General features: G+C 40.1%; 2 protein-coding genes across 3 annotated transcripts; one reads left to right on the top strand and one right to left on the bottom strand.

Annotated features, from left to right (window-relative positions):
* Positions 1–677: 677 nt before the first annotated feature.
* On the bottom strand, positions 678–26,701 carry fgd5b (FYVE, RhoGEF and PH domain containing 5b). Of its 2 annotated transcripts, none has more exons than XM_084928356.1 (21): positions 26,489–26,701; positions 23,011–25,579; positions 16,908–17,061; positions 16,335–16,393; positions 16,197–16,227; positions 15,517–15,668; positions 15,166–15,322; positions 13,428–13,518; positions 13,251–13,301; positions 12,622–12,680; positions 11,855–11,926; positions 11,557–11,625; positions 9,851–9,934; positions 9,620–9,699; positions 9,320–9,416; positions 9,058–9,195; positions 8,801–8,903; positions 2,896–3,032; positions 2,669–2,794; positions 2,375–2,529; positions 678–1,934 (listed from the first exon to the last, which is right to left on the bottom strand). In XM_084928356.1, exons 1-21 carry the CDS (start codon positions 26,496–26,498, stop codon positions 1,898–1,900), a joined length of 4,431 nt encoding a protein of 1,476 aa, XP_084784482.1. In that variant the 5' UTR covers positions 26,499–26,701; the 3' UTR covers positions 678–1,897. The 2 variants fall into 2 exon arrangements, with proteins under 2 accessions (XP_084784482.1, XP_084784483.1); XM_084928357.1 differs by having other exon boundaries at positions 2,696–2,794.
* Positions 3,018–7,405, top strand: LOC146387038 (uncharacterized). Its single transcript, XM_084928360.1, has one exon. The coding sequence runs from the start codon at positions 3,382–3,384 to the stop codon at positions 4,366–4,368; it is 987 nt and encodes a 328-aa protein (XP_084784486.1). The 5' UTR covers positions 3,018–3,381; the 3' UTR covers positions 4,369–7,405.
* Positions 26,702–27,779: the final 1,078 nt, after the last annotated feature.

Below are 27,779 nucleotides of genomic sequence, written 5' to 3'. Positions count from 1 at the left end.
TCTGGCAACTGCTATGCAACGTAGGCAGAGAAGTCCCAACTGAAGATATGTGATGAAAGCAAACAGAGTAGGGAGAAAGCAGAACTGGGGCTAGAGAGGAAGAACACAGTGATGAATGGTCTGTCCTTTATGTAGGACGAGGTGTCTGCAACTTTTCAGTAGCCCCAGAAAGCAAACTTTCTGCCTGATATTATTCTGGGTCAGGAAGCCTCAGGGGTAGATGAGAAGCAGAACAGGCCTGGCCTGTCTTTGGCCCAACAGCACACTGGTCTGTGTATCTCTTAGTCCCACTGTGTCTTCCCGAGAAGCTCTGCACGTGAGCTGAAAAACTGACCAGCTTGGTCTCGGAACAAGCGTCACATGGACTATTTGTCAGCCCAGGCACCTTTAGGTTTATTTAGAAGCTGCTGCATGTTGAATTTTTCCTATTTTAATCTAAAGTATGTGTTGTAAACCACGAGCAAGGACACGGTAACAGAAAATCAATGACAGCCTGCCACCTGCTTTAAAATATAGTCCACCTGTCATCTAGAGCAGCGGTCTCCAACCTTTTTTGCGCCACGGACCGGTTTATGCCCGACAATATATACACGGACCGGCCTGTAAGGTGTCGCGGATAAATACAACAAAATAAAACTAGTACCGGTACCGAAAAAAAGAAAATTTATTCATAATACATGTGAAAAGACCAAGGAAAACCGAGTAAACGATAAAACGATAACAAAATAACGCTGAAAACCGATAAAAAACCTGAAAACTATACATTTCACACCTGAGCCTCAACTCTCGCGGCCCGGTACCAAACGACTCACGGACCGGTACCGGTCCGAGGCCCGGGGGTTGGGGACCGCTGATCTAGAGGACACGAGCAGAATGAAGAGAAAGCACAGACACTGACTCTTTGTATGATCATATAGTATCTTTTACTTTGTTTTAAAATTATTGTCTTGTAAATAAACATAAGAAAACATTTAGTACAGTACAAAGTCCAAAACACTGATTATGTGGATCAGTCCAATCAGTGATTCATGTTTCAGTCCACGTCTGCAGATTTGCTCCAGCTCAATGAGTCTTATACAAACATGGATTTATAATATACTTATTATAGAGATTTAAAATATTAAAGACATAGTTTTCCACATTTTCCCAGTAGCTAGTATATTAAGTACAGTAGTTGAACCTTTTGGTCCCAGTAATGAATGACACTCATTTGTACAATCATTTCTTTTTCAAATCAGTGCAAAAGGCATAGAAACTACTTATTCACTTTCATCTCCACAATACAGTACATGGCAAAGCAATAGACACTATTATACATATAAAGTTACTCCCTATTTGATGCAGCCTGTGCTTCAGAGCATATTTATGGAGATCCAGTGCAAGAACAAATGTTGAAATTAAGGCATAAATAATGCATGTTTGACTAAAGATGAGGCCATTTCTGAGTTAAGCTGACAGGTGTTATTATCGTTTCAGCCTCTTCTGAAGAATTCAACATATTCAAAATATTGTTGGTAATAAAACTTGGAAATAATCGACAGCATTTCACCACAATTTGGAGGAGTGACGCTGATCAGCTGCTGGGGGAGATACAGGTCACATCATTGTAATGTTCCACACTGTCAGGTATCTGGGCCAGTGCATCTCGTGGTTCTCAGCATCACACCTGCTCTACCAGCAGGCAGGGAACACTTGGAGGTTGACAAAGTAGGTGATCATGTCCCTTCTCAAAGAACACAATGTCTTCTTTTCTTCAGTCCAGCTGGCAAGTTATAACTTGTAAACCTGCAGTAATAAAACAGTGTTTGTTCCTCTTCGCTGTGGTTTCACAGTCAGAAGTTTTTTGAGGGGCGCAAGTGTGTAGAAAGAGAAAGGCAGACTTTTCTTTCAGCTTATTCTATAAAACTGTGGCTTCCTCCATGGCGTTTGCCCATCTGCACAAGGAAAAGATTTTAGATCAGAAAAGAGTCATTTTAGTCTGCACCACCTAACAATAACCAGGGCTATCGGGTGGCTACGTTATTCACTGAGCTAATTTTATGTCTTATATCTCAGTTTTTAATATTAGTCTATCTTGGCCAAGGATGGTAGCTTTTCTGTTTTCTCCCCAAATTTGGTGCTATTCATGCTTAAACTGAGTTGAAGAATTGCTGTAGATGGTCTGTGGGTTAAGGTCAAGTTGTTCTCCCAGAAAGCAACAACCCGTCAATGCAAAGCCATCATTTAGTTATTTTTACTGGCAAAGACACTGTGAGTTCCCAAGATCAACACCAGCATCCATACAGCAGTAATGCTTGTTGTGTTTCAAACTGAGTCAGGCTAAGAGCTAAGCCTCTTTCCATTTTATGGGCTATCAGGTAAATGTGCTTCTCACCTCTGGGCTGTGTTGTTATCTTCAGCTTTGAAAGTGTAGTACAAAGTGTTTTTGTGGTACAGCTGAAAGACATTAGCCTCTTCATCTCCCCTCTGCTTGTCAGGCAGCCTCACTGTGAAACCCAACAGAGGTAAACTCTCTGACGCTACCTTCTCCTGCAGATGGAAGATAAATCAGAGGAAACTAAACAGGTTATAACATACAACACTTTGTTATTAAACCTCGCCACTGCAGTCTGTATAGGTGTAAAATATGTGTGGTTTAGGTTAAAGGGGAGTGCATATTTCCCCTCACCTCTTGGGCTCTGTAGGTGTAAAGCACCTTGTCTTTTAGGAGGAACCACAGTCTCTTCCAGTTCCTTTTGCTCTTCTTGCTTCGCTGTAGACTGCCACTGATTGAGCCCTCCTCCGACACTGTCACCTGTGTAACAATGGCAGTTTTACTTAATAAAATGGCATAGCTGTCACTTCATGACCAGCGATTCATTAACCTTCATAATGCACAGACTCTGTTGAATTTACCTGTGTGAAGGATGCAGTGCCTTTCCGATGTCTCCAAATATTGGGAGGATGAATGTTCTGGAACACGGTGGAGAGTGGACGACTGGAGCGGTTTGACCGAGGGCTAGTCTGCCCTGACATCACAGCAGCATCTCCGCCTGTGGAGAGAGCCCACACTCTTTCAACCAGCGTGAAGGACAGCTGCTAAATTACAACCCAATCAAATGAGAACTCACAGCAGAGGCATATCTTTTGTGACTATGAAGACGTGCACGAATAACGATGAAAACTGCACAGTAACAACTGTGTGAATTCAAGTAATATACTAATGCAATGATAACACAATCACATTTATTATTTTGTCTGACCACTTACCTGTAACAGGTAACTGTACCGTGGTGCAGCTGACAGTAAAATCTTTTGAAAAGTAAAAGGCCACAGGGAAAGCTAAAGGCTAGGCCTGAAACTCTGATTGTGGGTGACTCTGCCGTAAAGGATGTACAAAGGATGTGCGGTAAGAACACTAAAGTCCTCTGCTTTCCTAACGATACGGTCAACAACCTGAAGGAGAGAATTCTTCAAATTGCAGATGAATATCCAACTGTGATAAACATTGTTCTGCATACAGGGTCAAACGATGTGTCCAAACAACAGTCGGAGGTTCTGAAACGGGACTTTACTGGATTATTAAATACTGTAAACTCTCTGAATGCAGCTGTATTCATCAGTGGACCTGTACCGCCGGTCAGAGGAGGAGACGAGAGATTCAGCAGGTTGTTTACACTGAATAAATGGCTTATATCAGCATGTGCTGACCACTCAGTGCATTTTATCAACAACTTTAATATTTTTTGGGAACGCAGGCATCTGTTTAAAGCAAATGGATTTAATTTTAACAAGTCAGGGGTGAAACTGTTCACCTCCAACTTGTTTTATTCCATACGTCATCCATCTGTGCTTGGTGCCAAGGCTGAGATAAACGAGGAGTTATCTCATAAAGAGGAACAAACAGTACTCCAAGAGCAGACAAAGCCCAGCAGAAACCTTGAGGAGGAGCTCCATCTGCCCCCACCCGGGAAGAGCCTCAGAAAGGAGAGACATCTGAGGCAAGAAGAGGGGTCCCTATTTGCCTCTAACTCTCTCAACAACACCAACGACCAGGACCAGGACCAGGGACCACGATCTTCCCCAGTCCCCCAAACCCCTGACAGGCCATCACCCCCATCACCCCCATCACCCTCCCCCCCCTCCCTTTCTCCCTCCTCCCCACACCTGAAATTCACTGAGGAGATGATGGAGCGGGTCAATGCTGGGCTCAAATCTACCCCCCGGCCCAATCCCTTTTTGTCCCCCATAAACCCCCCACCAGAGCAGCCAAAGGTTCGCCATCGAGCCCCACCCTCAACAGAGCAATCGAGGTCACATTGCCCAGCCTCGCCCCCCTTAGTTCCTCCTTACCACCTTCATGCTCTGTCTCCGCAGTCTGATGTGTGATGTGTGGAGGGTCCGGGCTGCGAGGATTATGGCAGTGGTGACTTTTCCCAGGAGAAGCTGGGACCCTGTTTACTAGAAGATTTTAAAATCTCTGTACTTTCAGGTGACAGAAGGAGACATGTGGCCTGGTCAAAACACAGAGAGCTGCACTCTAAAAGATCTTTAAATATAGTAAACATACCTTGTGTGCCACAGACTGCTCCCAAACACGAGGGGACAAGTAATGCCTCTAAAACACTTAAGTTGGCTTTATTAAATGTTAGATCTTTAGCTGGGAAAACATTTTTAATTAATGATTTAATCACTGAGCACAGCCTTGATTTTATGTTTTTAACTGAAACTTGGTTGGACCAAAGTAACAGTGGAGCTGTTCTCATCGAGACGACCCCTCCTAACTACAGTTTTATCAGTGAGGCCAGGGTGAGCAGGAGAGGAGGAGGGGTTGCTGTCTTATTTAATGAATCATTTCAATGTAAGCAGCTATCTCCTGGAAGTTTTCAGTCTTTTGAATATGTGGCTTTACAGCTGAAGGCCCCATCCAAAGTTGTGTTTCTTAATGTTTACAGGCCTCCCAAATACTGCACAGACTTTTTTAATGACCTCAGTGAACTGCTGTCTGTGATCTGTGTTGATTTCGACTGTGTAATTATTGTTGGGGATTTTAACATCCATGTGGACAACCCTCAGGACAAAGGGACTAAAGACCTGAGTAACACTCTGGGCAACTTTGGGCTGACTCAGCATGTAACAGAGGCCACACATAATAGAGGACACACTCTTGACCTACTGATCTCCAAGGGCCTGAGCATTTCAAACATTACTGTGTCTGATGTGGGCCTGTCTGATCATTACTGTGTTTTCTTTGAAAGTAAAATCTCAGCCCACACAAATATATCAACAGCAGTGATCACAAAACGGTGTATAACTGAAGACAGTAGTGAGATCTTTAACCAGGTCTTCCTATTAACACCTGACCTGTCCAGAGGTTCAGTCAATGAGCTCGTCAATAGCTTCAATGCAAAAATGTTAAATGTAATGGATACAATTGCTCCCATTAAGGTGAAGGTTATCTCTGGAAGGAAAAAGTCTCCATGGAGAAACTCCACACTAGTGAAAAATGAAAAAAGAGAGTGTAGGAAAGCTGAGCGCAGATGGAGAAAAACAAACCTCCAGGTTCACTATGACATCTATAAAGAGAAACTTCACAATTATAATTTACAACTGAGGAGTGCAAGAAGGTCCTACTTCTCTGACATCATCACTAAAAACAGTCATAATGCTCGGGTCTTATTTTCTACAGTTGACAGGCTAACAAACCCTCCTGTGCCAGTGGCAGCTGAACTTCATTCAACCATGGCCTGCAATGACTTTGCCAAATTCTTCACAGAAAAAATCCAAAAGATTAGACAAGCAATTGGTACATCAACAGCAGATCCAGACTATGTACTGTGTCCACCGAAAAACTGTTTAAACACCATAAAACTGTTTCACCCTATTAACAGCAAAGACCTGGAGGACATCTTAGGTCAACTGAACTCCTCCTCTTGCTGTTTAGATGTCCTGCCAACAAGTTTCTTCAAAAAGGTCTCAAAGACTTTAGAGTCAGACCTGTTACAGATCGTCAACTTTTCTTTAATGTCAGGTGTGTTTCCGGAACCACTAAAAACTGCTGTAATAAAACCTATACTGAAAAAGGACAATCTTGACAACACACAAATGAACAACTACAGGCCGATCTCAAATCTCCCATTTTTAAGTAAGATCATTGAAAAAGCAGTTTCTCAACAGCTCAATTACTTCTTAAAACAGAATAACTGCTATGATGCCTTCCAGTCAGGTTTTAGACAGAACCACAGCACTGAAACTGCTCTGACCAAAGTGTTCAATGACATATGTCTGAACACAGACAGTGGAAAAATGTCAGTCTTAGTTTTACTGGATCTCAGTGCAGCATTTGATACAGTTGACCACAACATATTACTCAAACGACTGGAGAACTGGGCAGGTCTTTCAGGAACTGTACTAAACTGGTTCAAAACATACTTAGAAAACAGGAAATACTTTGTATCAATAGGTAACTTCACATCTGAGCAGACAAGTATCACATGTGGAGTTCCCCAAGGTTCCATCTTGGGACCCCATCTGTTTAACATTTACATGCTCCCACTGGCACAGATTATAAAGAACAACAAAATAAACTATCACAGCTATGCAGATGACACACAAATATATATCACAATGTCACCAGGAGACCGAGGCCCTGTACAGGCTCTTGGTAAATGCATTGAGGAAATTAATGACTGGTTGTGCCACAATTTTCTCCAGCTAAACAAAAACAAAACTGAAGTAATAGTCTTTGGCGCCAAAGAAAAACGATCACAGGTCACCAGAGAACTTCAATCTATACACCTAAAAACCACAAACCAGGCGAGAAATTTGGGTGTAGTGATGGATGCAGACCTAAACTTAGAAAAACACATTAAGACAATAACAAAATCAGCTTACTATCACCTCAAGAATATATCAAGGATAAAAGATCTGATGTCTCAACAGGACCCGGAAAAACTAGTCCATGCATTCATCTTTAGCAGGCTTGATTACTGTAACAGCATCTTTACAGGTCTACCTAAAAAAATCAGTCAGACAACTACAGCTCATTCAGAACTCTGCTGCTCGAGTCCTCACTAAGACCAAAAAAGTGGACCACATCAGTCCAGCTCTGAGGTCTTTACACTGGCTGCCTGTCCGTCAGAGGATAGACTTTAAAGTTCTGATGCTGGTCTATAAAGCTCTGAATGGTTTAGGACCAAAATACATCAGTGACCTCCTGACCCAGTATGAACCTTCCAGATCCCTCTGGTCATCTGGATCCGGTCTTTTATCAGTTCCCAGAGTCAGAACCAGACACGGAGAAGCTACATTCAGCTTTTATGCTCCATATATCTGGAACAAACTCCCAGAAAGCCTCAGATCAGCTGAAACACTCAGTTTATTTAAATCCAGGTTGAAGACTCACCTGTTCTCAGCTGCATTTGAATAAAGCATCAAATCCACACTTTTAAGCTTAAAATTCAAAACTAACATTTTAACTACTGATTTTATCTGTTGTTCTGATTTTATCTGTTTTGATTTTATATACTGTTTTGTTTGTTTGTTTGTTAATTAGTTAGTTTGTTTGTCTGCTTGTTTTAATCAATTTTAAATCATGCTTTTTATTTGTTTTTGTTTCTAATGTCTCTGTAAAGCACTTTGAATCACCTTGTTGTTGAATTGTGCTATACAAATAAACTTGCCTTGCCTTGCCTAAAAAAGCTGTTGTACATAATAGCAGCCCAGGAGTTTCATCTTTAATTTAGATTGTTTTTTTTATTTTCCAATAGTACAACTTCCTGTCTTTTCCGAATATACATTTCAAAGGTCCTGAGCTTCATTTCTTTATATTTTGCTTCCAGACTTCCAGAGGAGCCAGACTTTCTTGAGTTTTTGTTTTTTGTCGTGGTTTTGAGCGATAGCTCTCCAGGCTTTCTCACAGTCTTTTAAAGTTCTTTGGATGTTGGCAGCTTTTTACTCAGTCCCATCCACGTTCTTGACCATTTTTGAGAGAATTTGTTGATTTGTTTGTTTGTTTACTGACCTATGAATCATTTAAGCATACAAAGATACCTAACTGAAGGGATGAACCAGCAGTTTTAAACAATATTATAAGGTACATATTTCCCTGTATTTTCCTGTTTGTTTGCACACGTTTCACTAAATCAATGCATCTATTTCAGATCTTCTGGCAAAATATAAAGAAAGGAGGGGCGACTCAAGACTCTTGCCCAGTATTGTACCTTTGGTAAAATAAACATTTTAATCTTCCAGCTCTGTTTGACTCCACTCACACTCAGTCCGAGCATAAAGTTAACTAATCAAAAGGACCTGCATGTACAGGTGAAGACAAAGGAGATGGTTGTCAAACATATGGCTCAGTGCCCCAAAGCGGCCTGCCAAAGACTCCAATCCGCACCGTCACATTTTCGATTGATTTTCTACTTTTAACTGTATTTTCAGAAGTTTTACAGCCCCTATGGGGGCATTCGTACTACACCACAGTAATCAAGTAATAGGTGAACATTTAAATGAAAGAAATGTTTCACATTATTCACTTAACTACAACAGAAAGTATTAAAGTACATTTCAATTTAAGTATTTCTTTGTAATGTAGAGAAACTGGGACATGTTTTTGAAATAGCACTTCTTTTTCTTATATATAAATAACTGAGGGATTTAATGTGTGATTAAACTTCTTTATACTTAAAAAAAAAGGGGGGGAGCTTCACTGTTCTAACCCGTTTGAGGTCAAAGTCGGCTGCATGTGACTCATGATGTAAACTGAGTTTGAAATTCTTAATATATGATATTCAAATGTATTTGAGCACATTTTTCTCACCTCTCTTCTTTAGCTCATTGTAACAGTGATCGCACACTTTGGCCATGCGATCTTTCATGTACTTCAGAGGGTATCTGTTCCTGGAGCAGCTCCGACAAACAATCTGTGACACAAAATATACGAAGGAACCACAAAGCGCATTAAAACAAGCTCTAATGACGATTAACACTTGCGAAAGCTACAGTTTGCTGCATCCTGTCTAAACTGTAGATTTTAAACTATCTTAAAGCTCAGTGTTTTATTTGTATGTGGCTCACCCGTCCACAGCCGTGGCAGTGGTGTCTGCGAAGAGTGAGACTAAAATCCGAGGTGCAGTTCATGCACATCATCACTTGTGAGACGGGAACAAGTGTGGGAGCCTTCTCTCCTAGAGTCAGCCGGAGGCGATCTCTGGCCTGGCACACACACACACAGAAGCACACAGATATATCAGTCTCATTGTGGTTGGTGCGGTTAAGCATGACTGAAGAAATATCAGTAAAGTATTAACACAGTTGTTTGGAAGCAGGGTTTGCTCACCTCTCCAGAGCAACTGCTGAATGTCACAGAGCCTCTCATATGCTCAGTCACAGCGCGATTAAGAGTGTAAAACCAGTCCTCTCTTTCAAAAAAGGAACTGCAAAATATACAGACAAGCTCAAAACAAGCTCTGTTGTTTCAATCCAACTAGACACCTAATGTGATAGTATCCACTTTCATCTCTTTAGTTTCAAAGGTTTTAGACTTCTTTGGTAGCAAATTCATTGTGTTTTTTTCACCACCATCAGTACCACAGATATTATCGATCATTTTTACAGGATGCTCTATATTGTGACCCACCTTGCAGACAAAGTGATGGAGATGTCTGCTGCCTCTATCTTCAGTGCATTTTGGACATTTTCAATAATGGGTTTACTGACCTGAGCAATCATTCAAGATCAGACATCCAGACATGAAGAAAAAACGTACAAGAAATTCAAACACATTCTTGAAATATCCATGTGCTTTTATGGATGTAACTTGCATGTAAGCTGGCGATTGAGCATTACTGACTCTAATCTTAAGACTGACCTTCAGCCCAGTGAGGGGCAAAGTGTTTTTCAGTCTATATTTGCCATCCTGCTGAGGGTAGGTGTAAAGAAGCACGTCATTCATCTGACAACAGGCAGACATGAGACACAGTTAGTGAGTGCAGATGAAAGGCTTTGTTAGAAGCATAAAAACAATAGTCAGCAGTTAAAACAGTCAGCTGAGCAGTTCATCGTTCATGTATATGCAGCTTTTCTCCAGTAGGCGTCACTCTAATGCAAAACTTGACCACCATGTTCACATTTAAAAAAGAACAGGATTTTTTTTTCCTTTTAATTATCAGCAGTTTTCTTGCACAAAGTAAAAACAGTCACAGTGTATTTGAATGCTTACAAACAATAATTTCTCATGCATGAAAACACAATCAGACCCTCTTCTAAAAGAAACCAATAATCGATTTTCACTTCATTAGGAACTTATCGGTTAATTTGAAAAATGGTAAATAAAACTGTGCAGTCACCCTCTATGTAGGTTGCGTCTCATGTGTCACGTCCCCTGTATGTTTGACCTCCAATGAGAACACCAACGTACATGCATAGTTTGACAGTAGAAGATAATTTTTAGATTCATCTCCTAACAGGGAAAGTTTGCCTGTGCTTCCAATGTGTTTTTTTAATGAAACAATATCCAGCAGTTTGAAATACCAAATTTTAAAATTTTTCAATGAGGAAATCCAGGATTAAAGTTGTGAGACAACCAATAAAAATATGCAGATTATCATTTCATGTCTGCAGGGGATCTGTGAATTGATAACTCCTACTTATAAATGTTTATGATTATACATATGTGAGATATTTGAGACAACAGTTATCAAAGTCGGTGTCAAATTGCATCATTAAAGTTTTTATTATTTTTCCAGTACATAATTTTATTTACTGTCCCTCTGCATTTTAGTACCGTCTTTGAGGAAACTGCCAGCTCCTGCAGTCTTGTTTTATTATGCTCTCCCCAACATTAATCCCAATAAGCTTGGAAATAAAAGTTATGCTGTGATGATTATCAATATTCCTCCAGAAGAGACATTTACGAGGGTTTTTTTTAGTGTCGAGCTCAGACCACAAATTTCAAAAACACCACAGGAGGGAAAAACAATCCACCTCGGTCATGCTCTATGGATAATATGCGAAGGCGTTTAATTTCCTAACCTCTCTTGATTGCAGTATTTCATATTTTATATCTTTGTAGTGATTTTTCAAACTGAATTTTTAGAGTAAATAAACAGAGCGATTGTATTAAGGTAGTTACTAAGTTTATGCTTTCTGTTTCATCAATGACATGCTTCTCTACTTCTTTATCATCATATCGCATGAACTTAATAAGGATCAACTGAAGGAGCTAAACGCATGCTAGTCTAATATTTACCAAACACAATTAGCCTTGTAAAACTCTACATGGATCGCTCAGTTTTTAAGGAGCTCTTGTTGACCTTCCCTGTGCTGTCAGTAAAGAACTGGCTCAGGAAGCCAGCATTCAGAAACATCCTGTCAGGAAACCCTGCTCTTAATAGCTCAGTCTGGACATGGAAATAGACCAGACAGAAAATGCCTCACTCTACATTTTACACATTTAATAAAAATAAGAAGTTCTAATTAAGCAAATAGCACACATATCTTAAAAAGTTAGTATAATAAGAGACTGGTACATGAGTCTTTAATACTAATGTCCTGCAAACAGGAAACAACATTTACCAAAAACAGATGGCGGGGCTGTCGACTCTTCCTGCTGACCTTCATCAGCGTGCCCTCCTTCACAAAAATCTGACGGTTAAAAAAATACAAAACAAATATGATTTAATCAAACCAAGCATTTCACAACTCATCAAATCCTGACACAAAGAGGGCATCTGCGGTAATTAATGTTATTTAACCAGGCGGTGTGGGGATTCCCAGCTGAATGATTGTGTAAAGGGCAGCAAGGAGTGGTGCAACACAGACAGGGTGGGCTGGCAAGCTTTAAGCAGAAACAATACTGTTATCAGACACATACCCTGCCAGGCTGAAGCAAGTCCCGCTGGCCACGAACACTGTACTCTATGTTGACCAGACGCAACAAGTTCTCCTGAGAGACAGAAAGAAAGGAGAGGGGTGAGACGCCAAAATAAGAGACGGATGGATGAAAGGGCATTATCGTTATTTTCCTGACAACATCAAGATATTTTTATATTTTGTCTGACTCCAGAGTGGAGCTATCTCTTAAATCAGACAAACATACCATATATGTTTCGCTTTAGACCATGCCCAATCAAAAATGTCATTATGCCAGACATGTGACTCCAACTACACAGTTGTAGCTGGATGCTGATGTTCCTGAAATTTTGGCTTATTTGCTTCTGACTGAAAATATCAGATTTTTCCTTCCAAAAGCTGGAAAGGTTGGGAATCACCAAATATGTCTCAGTTTAGTGTGGCTGCAAAATGTCTTCATGACAATAAGAAAGGATTAAATTATATTTGTTCATACTCCAACATGAGAAAGAGGAGAACTGTTTAAACAGTGTAATTTTGATGATATCTTGGGTTGAATGCATTATTAAATGTGCGCATTTAATAATGCATTCACATTGTAAAGTGACACTATTAATAAGGGAGCAGTGAACTTTCCTTGTCAACTAGGTCTATAAACCAGTATCATTGATTGTACTCCTGTATGAATGTTGCATTTGTGTGTGTGTGCTCTTAATAAGATTTTTTAAAAAGTGTAATTCTGCATCACAGGTGGTGTTGTGTGTACAAGAGTTAACGTGTGACCCTTACCCCGTGTTTTAGGCTGTCATTCACTTGATCTGCGATGTCAGACATGATTACTACGGCAGCTGAGTAAAACAAACACAGACAGGGGGATCAGGGTAGAGACGTCAGAGAGGATTGTTTGGTTTCTTTCTGCAATATCATAAAGTTAAGGTGTTAGTACTATTGTGACTTGGCATAAATAAAGCTGAACTGGATTTATTTCATTTCAGTCACGACCACAGTCACATTAAAGGTTTGTATAACTGATGAGATCTTTCTTTTATTCCTTGTTTCTGTGTGCAAAGTGATTAAGTTAGTCTGGAAGTGTCTGCATGTTTGGACTAGGTGGCTCCCTTATGGGAGATACAGCAAGAGATAGTGTTGCTTCAACGTGCCTTCTCATGAATTACACATTACTGTCTTCAGGCAGAAAATACTTCGAATGACTCCTCGGTGGGTTACCACCAAAAACAAAGAAATCTAAATTGGCTCTCTCATGGCCATTTCTACATGCCAAATGAGCACGAATAAATTCTTTCTAAACGCACAGCCACAAACAGAAGCTGGCAAAGCTCTCCTGTGAGTAGGAGAGAGTGTGAACTTTGCAGCCTCTGTGCACACTGCTGCCTGCTCTTGTGACATGTTTACTGTACCCTGAGTGTCTTCATATTCCTTGGAATCTGGAGAGAGATTGTTCAAGTAATCTGCAAGAGAAAGAAAAGAAATGAATTCCTCCAGAAAGTAAAGAAGACAACAATGTTGAGTAAGATATATTATCTAAATACTGTAGGACGGGCGCTTTGTCCTGATTTAATTCAATTTTGGCTCACCCGTGAGGAGCATACGATACTGAGCCACACGCACGATGACCCGCAGAAGCTGATGTTTAAAGGAGGCATTTTCCCCAGCTGGATTTTTCTCCTGAGACACATACATATTTGTTATTTCCCTTAATCACAGCTGCCCTTAAGGGCCACGTTTACTGCAGAAGCTCACATGAACACAAGTCAAACAATGCCAGAGTGATTGAAAAGGCAAGGAATGGAACTGTCCACAAAAAAGAGGACAGCTGTATCGACACACAAGCTATACAACATCACAGGAGCTTTGAGGAGAAACAGTCATATTTTAAACGTGAACAAGGGCCAATAACCCAAACTTCCTGTCAGCACAGCAGTTTGTGAGTTTGGGAGTGTGCCTGAACTTGTATTTAGTTATTTCACACAGACACTGCTAGCTACAAAAATGCAAATCTTCATTAGTCATTAGAAAGACTTGGTTCAATGCTACTGTTAATAATGGGGCTCGTCAAGTACTGAAGGTATTTGCCCTGTAAATAAATGTAATGGACAGTGTAACATATTTCTGTTTATAGTATTTTTACGATAATTTGAGTTTTTTTTATTTTTATTTTTTATTCTGTCAGCAGCCTCTTGTTTTAAAGGGTAGACAAAGAAGCTCACTGCGTTGGCATTAATGCACAAAGTAGAATCTAAGGACTTTTAAACGCCGGTGCTGTTAAATTAGACGGAGAAAACTGCCCAGCTCTGCAAACTTTTACTACCAACTCCTCTCCTTAGTGGTCTGTAAAATGGACGGAAAATATTGAAAATTCCTCTGTCCATAAATAAAACACATGTACACTGTGCCACTCGATGTTGATCTACAATTAACTGGCATTATTAAAAAACATAATACATAATACATAAAACCCTGAGGAGAAAAACAGCAAGAACAAACTTGAGACTGACCTGCCCTGAACTCTAAATAACATGCGACTGAGAATAAAACAACAGCTGTTTAAGAAATGCTTGTAATGCGTTTTTGTTGTACTTATCGTTTTTCATACTCCAAACTTATCAACTTAAAGGCTTTCCTATCTGTTGCTCTCTGGTTAGACAAACACATTCCTGTGTCTGCTTGTTTAATTGAGGCTAATTATAACTGCAGCCTTGGAGCTAAAATTAGTCGCTAATTAATTTGTGCCTGTGGTGGGAAAGTTCAAAAAGCCATTGGTAAATGCAATCAACATAAATTTTAAGAAAGATTTGGTGATTAAATTGTCATTCTGAAAGATTTTTTAATGTCTTTATTTGTCTTTTGGGTACCATAACTGCTCCTTTTTTGGCAGATGAATGTAGCTGCTGCTTGAAATAAAATGATGACTTCTAGCTACTTAGTGTCTGACTTTTCAAAGCCTTATGTCTCTATTTCTTCTCTCTCTGTCATACACACATGTACACAGACATATATGTATATAGAAATCCATCACTACTTAGACAAGTATCCTACATTTAATCATCACTAACTGTTTTTGTTCTTTTGAACATACAATAACAGTATAGGTTTTCTACTTGACTTCTTGACTATCTAATAATGTCCTTATAGTAAGAAAATGCAATCATAGCTGTGCAGCTTTCACTGAGCACAGCAAAGACCATTTGATTCTCAAAAACACATTTTCTTTTTTCTTTTTTTTTAAATTTATAGTTCATTTTAACAATATGCCATTTTGAATTTGGTGCTACCTTTCACAAGTCAGTTAAAAGCGCCTGTCATAGGTCATACCTCAAAACGTTGAACAATCTCCGCAAAAGCGGGCGATGTTCGGCAGCTGTCCTCCAGTAAACTCATGCTCCGATCGTAGTGGCCGATGTAGGTGGTAAAGACCAAAAACTCTGCTTTCCTGCTCAGGAATATATCTGCAATCGTTTGGCTGTCCTCCCTGAATGAACAAACAGAGGTGAGATCATGACAGAGAAGTACCCACTGCCCTTAGATTGCTTTCTGAGCAACACAATAGAGGAAGAAAAAGGTTGGAAGAGATTTTTTTTTTCAATAATAGCTTGATGTGTTTTAGGTGTGTGTGTGTTGAAGTATTTCCTGTTTAACAGTAATGTGTGCTGTCCCATCGCTCACCAGTGTTGGATTCGATTCTCTAGCTCAGTAAGGATCGTGCGGTGCAGGGTGTAAACATCAGGAAGCTCATTAAGAATCTCTCGAAGTCTCTCATCATCCAGCGCAGGTTCCCCTTGGTCTCCTACCGTCGACCGAACAGCCTCGCGAAAGTCCTGGCACATGGATGAGTGTGGAGGAATTAACTTTATGTCACAGTTTAGGTTAAAATATTACTTCCAGTTTCCCAAAACCACGCAGTTAGCCTCCAACAATCTGTCCCTTTCTCCACCATAGATTAACTCTCCCACAGCAGGGAGAGCATAAGCTAATATATCAAGGAATCTCATCATCTCTTCAAGCACTGGAGTGGTTTAGGTCACTGGTTATTCCTGTAGCAGGAAGCAAAATGAATGCTCCTGTCTCATTATCACAGCAGAGGTGCTACACACTGTTTCAGTGGAGCTACAAAGAGGACAGCAGAAGAAAAGTGTACTTGTGCTAAATGAGTGTGGTGAAAATGAGCTTGTGAATGAGTAACTATGGTCCGAACACACAGCAAAGCAGACGCAGGAATAAAGGTATTAAATATAAACCTGAGCTGTAATGTTACCCGTACTGAATATCTGGATGCATACAGGAGATGTAGAGTGGGTTGGTTAATTGGAAAAGGATATATATATATATATATAAACTTCACTTACTTCCTGGAGCACCTTGAGGGCTTTAACATGTCTGTGGGTAGATAAATAAAGCCACAATTCAGCAGGATAGTACGGGGAACGAGACTGCTTTTAGCAGATATGCTTAATAAGAAATAATATGTTAAATAGGAAACTTACGTTCTCTCTGAATCCACCAGCTCTTTGACGATGTAAAAGGCTCTGGATCGACCGTCAGGCTGTAAACAATCATATTATTTACTTGGAATAAGCCTCAGGTTGGGAGAAACTAAAGCATTCTGGCGCAGGTTCAAATGTAGCTGGCTCACCACTCAACATCATCTCCAAGCAGCAATCAAATTCTAAATAATGAGGACAGCCCTGTAGTAGCCCATTAACCTCCATTAACCTGCATTAAAATGCTGGCACTGGAGGGCATTTTTGCAGTTGGCCAAGGTGAAAAAAATCAGTTTACTCTGTGTTATGTTACTCCCTTCTTACAATACATCTTCATTTCTACCAGTCCTTTGGAGGAAAGGTGACTTCTCTGTAAAAACAATTAAATAATTAAGTTTTATTTCTGAGGATGGAGGGTTTTCTAAATAAGAGTAGGTGAATAAAAGGCTTAGTGAATGGGGACTTCTAAGCTAAGTATGTTATGGACAAGATATTTAGCATTTTGTTGTAGAAATCTGTTATTCTACCTATACAAACTTTTTTTTCTCCCCTCAGCGTGCATGTAAGGAACCCAACCTGTCTGTCATAGTTGTTTTCTGTCACTGCCTCGTCTTCCTCAGAGGTGCGTCCTTGGTCTTCTTCACCCATTGTCTTTCTCACATCTTCACCCACCGGATTAACCTGTGGGCCAGCTGCCAACGCACACACGTTGTATGCTTCTGTATAGGCACTGTGGGAAGCAACAAAAAAAGGAGTGGCTGGTGTGAAACAAGGCAGCGTGCTGGATATACAGTCCAAAAAAATGTTACAGAGTATATGCACACTCTTAACAATAATGACGAAAATTCATGTAGCATTTTATTGGTTTCTTTTGCACTGAATTTGGTCAAATGGAAGTAAAAATTTCAAAAACATGTTTAATAATATCGCTCTTGTTGGCTTATTTTTATGAGGCTGTACCTCATTTGGTTTCTGGCTCATAACACTGATGTAACAGCCTCATAACTACTCTGCCTAATTTACAGTTTTGATTTGTTGAGAGCAAAAATATTTTCAAATCACACTTTTGCCTGGTAAAAAGGATACAGAGACTTATTTCATCTCAAATTCTTCCACAGGCCTCATAGTGTTACAGACTAAATTAAGTAAATGTGGGGTATTATTTAAGATGGACAATAGTCCAGAACGTAAGGGTTTTATGAAGATATGGAGAGCAGAACTTTAGCACCTTAACATAAATACTGAATACAAGGACACAGAGCTAACGCCGAAACAAAATAATATTTGCCAAGGAGCATCTTAAAGCTCACTAAATACAACATTTTAACCTATTTAATCCACAGAAAAGTGATTGCTGTGACCAAAACATTCCAGCTGTCTCTGCTTTTTGACTTACAAACAGTCTGGCTAAACTTACCTACCTTCAGGATGTAATTGTTTTCATCATTAATCGACAAAAAACAAAATATGTGGGGAAAGTGCTTGTTCCTTCTTATTCCTTAATAATAATATATCCACAGACACTTTGTTATAGACACTGGTTCAAATGCTCAATAATGTAAATATCCATTCAGCCAATCACATGGAAGCAACAGAGTGCATGTAGACATAATCAAGATGACCTGCTAAGGTTCAAACTGAGCATCAGAATGAGGAAGAAAAATTATTTAAGTGACTTTGCATGTTGTTGGGTTTTTTTGTTTTTGTTTTTTGTTTGGTGTCTGTTAATCAGGCTACTCTGAGTATTTTAGACAAATCTACTGGGGTTTTCCCACCCAGCTGACTTCTGCATTTACGAAGAATGGTCCAGAAAAAGAGAAAAATATCCACTGAATTGCAAAAATGCATTTTGATGCTAGAGGTCAGAGGAGGTCAGACTGCTTAAAACTGATAGGACGTCTACAGTAGCTCAAAAAACACTAGTTATGAAGTTATGCCGAAAAGCATCCCTGAATGGATGAAATCATTAAACCTTGAAGGTGATGGGTTACAGCACCAGAAGACCACACAAGGTGACACTCCTGTCAGCTAAAAACAGGAAACTGAGGCTACAATTCACGCGGGCTCACCAAAATTGGACCATAAAAGATGGAAAAAATATTGTTTGGTCTGATGAGTTTTGATTTCTGCTGTAAGCTGCTGCTGAAAGCATGGATCCATCCTAACTCACATTACTAGTTCAGGCTGATGGTGGTGGCATAATGATGTGGGGGTTAGTTAGCACCTTTATGTTTTGGTAGATCTAAAGACACCCATCATGGATGTGCATCTGTCAAATCTGCAGCAACTCTGTGACGCTGTCAATGTCAATATGAACCAAAATCTCCAGCACCTTGTTGATTCTGTGCCGCAAAGAATTAAGGCAGTTCTGAAGCTAAATGGGAAATCAACCTTGTACTAGCACAATGTACCTAATAAAGTGTCTGGTGAGTGTATATTGCATCCCCTTGGTTGAAAACCACTACTCTAGCCTTAAAATGTGTCATTTCATTTTTTCCCCCACACTTTGACCAAGTGATTCTATAATATGAGCTTCATTCATGTGAGAATAAATCAGATGAATTTTATTTAACCATTCAAATCATCTTTATGCTTCACATTGAAATATCACTATAATAAACATAGTCAGTGTTAGAATTAAATGTGAATAGATAAAACATTGCAGGTCTGCAAAAGCCAATAAACTGATTCTGAAAGGCCCGCGGTGACAACTGTACCCGATCAGGGACACATGTTGGTATTTTATGCTATGAGATTTCCTTCTGCGGGGAGCCCAAATGAATATGCTAATGTCTGCCGCTCAGCGGGGAATGTAAGCTATGCAAATAACAACACATCCTTAAAGTTACAGTGGTGATGCTGTAGTCCTCTACGTGACCAGATAATTGCTTTGCCAATCTTCCTGCCATGTTTCACTCCAAGCACCGGTGGATTAAATCCCACTGAGATGCAAATTAGCTACATATGAACAACATATGTGAGCAGTTCAGATCTCTGCATCACACACATTAGAGCTGCATGGCCCATTACTGTTTACTAGATCAAACTTTGAATGAGATACCACAAAACTGCACGGACAGTCTCTATATTAGGCTTTTATATCACTGCCAAAGAAACTGCCTCCGTCTCTTCACACACTCCTGCCACAATGTATGACGTCTCAAGGCGAAATGTGCAGCGATAACATAATTACAGGAGATAAAAAATATTGTTTCTATCTTTTTCCTCAAGCAAGGTTCCCAATGAAAGCTGACTGGAGAAAAGACACCAATTATCTCCAAACTATCTGTTAATATGGTTCCTTCAGGCTATTGCAAAATTAACATCCTCAGCCTCTAACTCTACTGTCCATTTGGAGAACTGTGATTATGCTGGCTTTATTCTGTAGAAGCTGAAACACCGTGCAGAAATCATATTCATGCCACTGTTTGTTTAGGATTAACATTAAAAGGTCAATTAAGCAATAAATTAGTCGTGCATAAAAGAAATAATAAAAAAAATTAGCAAATAATTTAAAAAACAACTGATTCATTAATTATTTTAAAAAGTTTTATTTCAATCCATAAAATGAAAAAATGTTGTTACTGTAGCTTCTTAAATTTGACAACTTTGCTGATTTATTGAGGTTGTAGCTATTCACTGTTTACGTAGTATTTACGATGGAGTTTTGTTAAATACTTTTTTTTTCCTGTTTTGCTTTGACAAATAAGGCTCAACTGGATTAAGTAGATTATTAGTACTGTTATTTTTAAAATCGTTGTTGTTTTGAAAGGGAACTTACATCTCTGACCCTACTAGACAGCAGGAACTGGGAGGGTTTATGGGTTTGTTATAAACCCCCTTTGTAAGAATTGAAAGGGTGATGATTCTTTAAAAATATATATTATATATTCAGTGTTAAACTTTAAGCATTATATACATAGCTGACTATTTTTTCCCAAAATAATTTTTCTCTTGAAACAATTTTAACGTTACACGAGTCTCACGTTAATTTGCCTTTTCCAGTTAATTTGCTTTTTATGCACCTTGACCCTGCAATTCTATCATTGTTATTAATTATTAATTTACATCTTAGCACTAGCATCATCATTATTATTATTAACATTATTAGTGTTCATTTTGTAACCCTTTCCCTTTCCCAGGTATGATTCTTGTTCTGTCTCCAAAAAATCAAGATGGTGACGATTATATTGTCAAACCAGGGGTGCAACCTCTGTGAATGAAATATGAAGTCAGCACAGAAGTGGCAAAAACTGCAGTTCCTCAAGACAATGCTTAAAGCTTTCAGCAAAAGACAGTCAGCCCCTACAGGCTCACACTTTAAAATGTCCAATGTTGCAGGACAGAAAAACACATTTACAGCCTGGTACTAAAAACAGTTTCAGCATCTATGGATAGGCAGCTGGAGCCAGTTGGGTAGGCCTCATCCTAGTTCAAGTCATTAAACTGGACCTCCCAACTGTGTGTGCATTTGTGTGTGTCATGTTTGTGCTGTTTGAGCACTTTTAATGTGTTATTAATTAATGTGTGCTTAATTAGCTGGTATTACCTGGTACAGTTTATGAAAGTAGCTTGCTCACCATGCTGGCTATAGTGGTAACTTATACCATCATTTATCCATATAAGGGAATGTCTGGCTCCAAATAACACAGCAGACAAAAATGCTAATGTTGAAGCTTCAAAATGCAGAATTTATAAGTTACAGTTATAGAGTCAGGGTGGCTATGTCTTTTATACTGTCTATGTACCAAACACGAGGCTTCACAACAGGACGTCATGGAGGTATCTTTTAAATAAAGTCTGTTTTTTTAATTTATTTGTTGGGTTTCAGCCTTTACTTTGATAGAACAGTGGCCAGAAGACACTGGGAGAAAGACCAGGGCAGAAGACATGCAGTAAATGGCTGTGGGGCATAATCCAACCTGGGCCTCTATACTAGGCTTATGGCATTTGGGCCACTCGTTCAAATCAGTGAGCTAAACCAGTGTTTGTAACCATGACAAGAATGCTCTGGTTTTTCTGTTTGTGTGCATAAGTTACCTGCCTGGTCTTTGCTTGAAATTTATCCCTTAGGTCATTTTCACATTTCTTACTTTTTTTATTTGTCATTATTTTAAAAATATTTTGCATTTTTTGGCCAAAATAAAGATTCTTGATGAAGCCACCTTGGGCTCTTCAATATTGTCTTTGGCATTTTCACAGTTCTCAAATGTGTAGTAGATAAACAGGTTAATTTACTCTATTAACTCACGCTGCAATACTATGGGGAGCCAGTGTGTGCACATGCAAGTGAGCACAGTGTCCATATGAAAAAGCTGGAATTTAAACAAGTCCCTAAATAATAGTATCCATGTGTAGTTTAAGGCACCAGAAAAAAAGTTTGCCCAAACCAGAGTAATAATGATATGATCAGCCATGCAACATGTTCACATGTTCATCATCAACTCAAGGTGTGTGCAGGTTGATTTATTGATTTAAAACATAAAATATTTAAGTTTATAGGCTGTAAAAACTTCTTGTGAGGAAAATATATGAAAGGATGAAGACAGCAAGCTGTTCATTGATGACTAAGTACAACTGTATGTTTTCCAATGGTTGATTTTAGGAGTTAATTTTCACAGAAATGACATAGAGTATAAAATACAACGGTCTGTGTCAAACCACACTGTGTCAGCCTCTTCAGCAGTGTATTATAAGCCCTGCTGTACAGCTTTGTTTGCACATATAGTATAACCTAAATGGTGAACATGAGGAGAGGGAAGCTCTTTGGTGAACAACTGCTGACTACAGAACACACTGAGATTGTATCACCGCCTGTTGTTTCTGAATGGCTAGAGACGAGCAATGACTCCAAAAGACTCTGACTATTAATCATCGTGGACAGCTTGTATGATATGGGCACAGCTAACAGGAATGTGGGGGTGGGGGGTAAGGGGGAGGTGGGTTAAAGTCAGAGCCGCCTGGCTGATCATACCAACAAACAGCATCCCACTAGGGACACAAGAGGCTCTGCCTACAACATCAGCCCAAAAGGACCCCATTTTCTGCACCTAAAGGGATGATTTATGAATGAAAACAGCCCGTTTTCAATTACATCTTAAGCCACTACCCCTACACCAGCATTTCCTCTTCTCCCACTCAACAAGCCATGACAAGACAAGTTTAGTCTTACTGCAAGGTAAGAGGTAAGCTTCCTCTTTACATACCTGCAGGGATCATAGCATCAGGGGGGTCTCTATATAACAAATAATGATAATTCCAAGGACATTATTAAAGTGACCATGAAGTAATAAAAAATGGTAGTGGCAGCAATCACTAATATGATGCACAATTGCCATGCGTGTTAGCTGTTTGGCTTCTTGGTCTTTTAGTAAGACACTCCACTGCTTTGGTGCTGATGGATTTATTGCAAAAACTCTGGGATGGACAGACATAAAAATTGTTGCAGAGATTCATAATCTCCAGACGGTGAATCCAATGTGGAGCCCTAACTTAGATAACATGACTTTCTTCTGATAGCATCAACACGTCAAATTTGAATTGCATAAAACCTTGTGTGTGATGTTTAGTGGTAATAAGCAATTACCAAGATAACATTTTAAACCAACATTGTTATTGTTTTTAGCAATGTCATCATTTAACTCAAGGCAGTGCTACAAGCTTTGGTTCATTTACATACCTTTCTGTTTCCTGTTCAAGTGACTGAGTTTTTTTCTCAAACCCAGGGAGGCTGCTCATGTCCACATAACCATCTGTCTCATTGGCAGCAGACAGCACTCGACTGGGACGGACAAAGAAGTCTGTGAGAGGTATCTGCCGAACAGGCCTCCGCTGCGGCACCTGAAGGTTCTCGTAGTCTGAACTGATGGCCGGAACATTCTCGTAGTCAGAGGTATCTGTGTTGGGGACGGAGATGGACCGAGGCTTGGTCAGGGGGAGAGGAGTGAAAGGCACACGAGAGCGATCCTCGAAGGACTCCACCCGGACAACGCTGCGATTGAGGAAGGCCACAGTGTTCCCTTTCCTTCTGCTTTCCTTGTAGAACAGGAAGGGAGAGGCCGGCTCAGGTGAAACTTGTAGTTTGCTGACTGAGCGTGAGTTCAGCTGCGGAGAGCTGTTTATGCTGCTTCTATCTAAATCCAGCAGTCTGCTGGGCGTACGGTGGCTGGACTCTGCTGAGGGCTTAAAGAACGATGGTTTGACATCGACCGCGGGCTTGTTTTCTGTCTTCCGCCTAAATTTAAGCATGAGAAAGCGCTTAAGGGAGGACTTCTTTTTCCTGTTTTTCTCTGATGAGTCCCCCTCAATGAGAAGGGAAGGAGAACTCTTTGTAATAGGCCTCTTAGTGATGTAGGCCAGCTCAAACGGAGGAGGGATATCCACTGCAGATGTAGGTGTGGATAGGGCACTGGATGAGAGAGGGGAGTGCCTGGAGAAGCTTTCAGATGAACAAAGGGCACCTCTCTGTCTAGGAGATCCTTCCCTGTAGACACACAGAGATGAGTCTTGGCCCTCCATGGACAGGGAACGGGGGTACAGGGACAAATAATGGGGTTTTGAGTAACTTTTGTGCCGTGTTGAGTTTAACATGGGGCTGCTGCTCATTGCAGGTTGTCCAAATCCACTCGTGTAGGGCTTCTGAAGAAACTGCACTCCTGTATCCTCCACTTTATTAGTAATGCGGTGTGACAAAGAGTGGGATCGAATCCCGGTCACTTTCCTATCAAAAGGAAAACCATTTTCCGCATACAAACTTTTCCCTGGCTCCTCGTATAAATGCTCATCGCTGATGTCCTGCTCCGTGTCAGTGGTGTCATCCAGAAAGGGCACAATGTGGCCCTCCGAGTCATCGTCGTCTCTGAAGACGTCAGAGTCGTTTGGGGACAGGAGCTGGCTTCCTGAGCATGAAGAGGTCAGTGAGGTATCGGCATCTGTTGGTACTGAGATGGATATCTGCCTGAACCTCGGCTGGAAGTACAAATGATTTAATACGTCTCCCACTGCATGAGAATTATGCTCTTCAGTTTTGACAGGCATCCTTTTCGGAAATATCCTTACCTTGTTTTCATGAGTGTTGTTAATGTAATCCTGAGAACCCAAACACTCCGTTTGTATATTTTCGGCTGTTTCCTCATGTTTCCTGGCTGATACTCCATGGCTGTTTAAAGAAGAAACGGTACTTTGTGTGAGTGCACTCTCTAGTGGTCCACAAGTTTTGTCTTTCTTTGGCATCAAGTCTCGGTTTATAATGTCCTCCAAAGAGATGTAAAACGGCTCATAACCTGGATCGCCTTCTAAGCCAGTGTGTCTCTTAGCTGCACCAGAGATCTGTTTCTGGTCGTCAGGAGTGAAGTCATAAAAACGGGTGTGCTCTTGGCTTTCACCTTTTTCTTTAATCTTAGGGCTACACCTCAGCTTTAGGATGTTACAAGTGAAACCACAGTCAGAGACTGGTTCTACTTTCTCTTCATCTTCTGCTAGAAAAACACGCTTGTCATCAGCCTCAGTTGTGGTTTTTTCACCCAGGACATCAGGTTCATCTGTACAAGACTCAGTTAGATCGTCTGCTGTATTTGCATCCTCTTCAATTTGGCGCTGCTTCTTGTTCAGGTCTCGACTTTCACCAGAATAACAGCCTGCCTCCTCATCGATGCTGTTAACAGAAAAGTCTCCCACAGAGATGCCATCTGTGTCGGCCAGCGCCTCACCTGCATCGCAACCTTCAGCATCCATGTCCTCCGTCACGTCTGTGTCAATCATCTCCACTGCCTCCTCCGAGTCAGCCGTGGGTCTAGCATCACTGATCCAAAGTGTTTCCAGGGAATCAGCTTCCTCTGTCACAGCACTGTCAGTTAATCTCCAGTCCTCATCCATCTTCAGAATCATATCTTCATCTTCATCTTCTTTTTCCTCCTCTGTCACATCTCTGTCCTCCAGCCCATGTGACCCCGATGGTGAGTCTGTTTGTGGTGATTTGAGGATGTAGGAGTTAAATTGTTGCTCCGTTGGCAATGTGTCTATAATTGCTTTGTTTAGACCATTCTCTGTCTTGTGCTCCTCATCAGCCTCACCATCTGAGGTTACCAGGCTGCCATTACTGCATCCTCCCTGGCTGCCATTTACCTCTGATGCGACTTTAGGTTTTGGGGCGATAGAAGGTTTAGGACCCCTGGCTGCAGACAGAAGGGGGGACAGCTTGGCGTGACAAACAAATCTTGGCTTGGGAGCAACAGAGGGCTTGGTGCAGTCTGAAAGAACAACAGGAAAAGGAAACTGTAAGATTATGTGCTTTAAAATAGATTGCAGGTCATTTGCATTGTTTCACTGTGACCTAAAACTGATTAAAGATTCACAAATGATAAAACTTTGAACCGTGTGTAAGAGTCATATTTAGCTGTGCACATTTTCTTCACAGAATCTGTAGAATATTTCTTTGTAAAAATATATATTTCCATGCATGAAACTGACAGTACAAACCAAGATAGCTCCTCCAATTGGTACAGCTTGGTGGTGTAAGATTATAATAAAAGATGCTAAATTAGTGATGTATACTTTGATATTCTTCAAGAAAGAATTGAAGGGAATTCCCTGATTCACTTCCTGTGATTCAAGCGAGAGACACTCCTGTCAGGCTGCCTGTACTGCTTTAAGAACAATAGGTCACTTTACATGTTGCAAAGGACAGTGCTAATAAATCAGCACATGTACTTCATGTGTATTCAATACATCAATTACATCAATACATTATGCAATGCACAATATCAATATAAAGGAAGTGTTAAATTAAATAGGCAATTATGACAGTTGCCTATAAATAGAAAACATGCAGTTAAAGATTGATTTGAAGTTTTCAAACCCCAAGCGAGCTTCATTTTTGCTAAAGCGCTCTCTTTTCTTCTATATAACCAACACCATACTTCCCTGTAAAATCAAGAAACACTGGGTAAAGGCACACTTTGAATTTGCTCCATATCCTGTTGCTACCGCTGGAGTCATTAATTTACGAAGAAAGGAGTCAAAGTGAGTTATACATATATATATATCTCTTTGAAAAGATGAATCTGTAAGATATAAGTAACTGTAAACTTCGTATGTCTTCTAATTTTCTAAAAATGTCTAAAGTGAAGCAGTTCGTGGCTCGAGGCAAATCGTCTCACCTGTGTTCATTTTTGGAAAGCGAGTATCTCCAACATCTCGTCCGCAAAATCAGCCAGGACACAAAAAGTAATAAAAATGGAGCAAACAGCAAACTCTGTTGAACAGTCTAAGCAGAGGGTGAGTGAGTGTGCCTCAACGCAGCCCTGCCTTCTGGGAGGGAAACGCTGCCCAGCTGATCGCTCGCTGGTGAGTCCTGGTGCGCGCCGGACGCGATTGGAAACTGGAATAAACCGCACTTGAGGAGAATCCCTACACAGCAGCAGGTCCAGTCAAGTGTTGGAAATGTTACAGTCCGCCTACAAATGAAATTCAGCGATGATTGGTACTTTACTGTAATCAGTAAATATAACAGGGATGAGATTAAACGGAGTGATGTGGATGTTTTACGCAGACAGTCACTCAATTTATGTAAAAGAAACATAATTTAACGCCTGTTCACGAGGTGGACTACACACAAAAACGATCATTCTGGGAAAATCTAATAATAAAAACAAAAAATGCCACATTTTGTTCCAGGATATATATATATATATATATATATATATATATATATATATATATATATATATATATATATATGTATATTGGTTATCATCATATACTTTCTTATAGTTTCTATTTTTAGCAGTTACAAAGTAACCAAATGTTAAACATTATCACGAGATAATAAAACATACAACAAAGTCATGGCTTGCAACTTATGGGCGTTTTTTTAAAGTTGTTGTTGTGAAACTGAATGTTTGATTTATTAGTGTCAAATCAGAGCAATGACTGGATAATATTCTCATAAAACTGTTTTTCTTAGCAGCATAAAATATATTTGACATTTCAGAACAGCTCTCTTGCATTGATAAACCGGCTTTGTTTCCCTGCACGCCCATCTGTCCGTCTGATTGCTGTACAACAGGCTCCTTTTTTGCACAACAGGAAGCTGCTCTCCCATGTTTCCTGCACAGCCCAACTTCACATCCTTAGCAGCCTATGGACATCATTTAACCCCTCAGTACATTTTACTGTGACTCACCGGTGGTGAAGTAAGGGGGGTTATTTTTACTAATCAATTGTAGTCAGCTGGTGAAGATTTATAACACCAAAACTATGTGTGTGTTACAGCAGCAAACAGCAGGGTTAGGGGAGTGGCTCAGTGGGGGATAAGTCCAGCATGCGAAAAAGGGGGGAGTCAAGTAACAGCTGTTTTGACTCAAAAACACATAATTCACATCAAACAGAAAACAGCAAATGAATTGATCTCTTTTTCTTTTTTTAAATATCCTTTTTTCATATCACAAA

The sequence above is a fragment of the Perissodus microlepis genome, chromosome 5 (genome assembly GCF_051167445.1).
Source record: "Perissodus microlepis isolate ML-2025 ecotype Zambia chromosome 5, ASM5116744v1, whole genome shotgun sequence".
Taxonomy (NCBI): domain Eukaryota; kingdom Metazoa; phylum Chordata; class Actinopteri; order Cichliformes; family Cichlidae; genus Perissodus; species Perissodus microlepis.
This window is presented reverse-complemented; position numbering and strand designations above follow the sequence as displayed.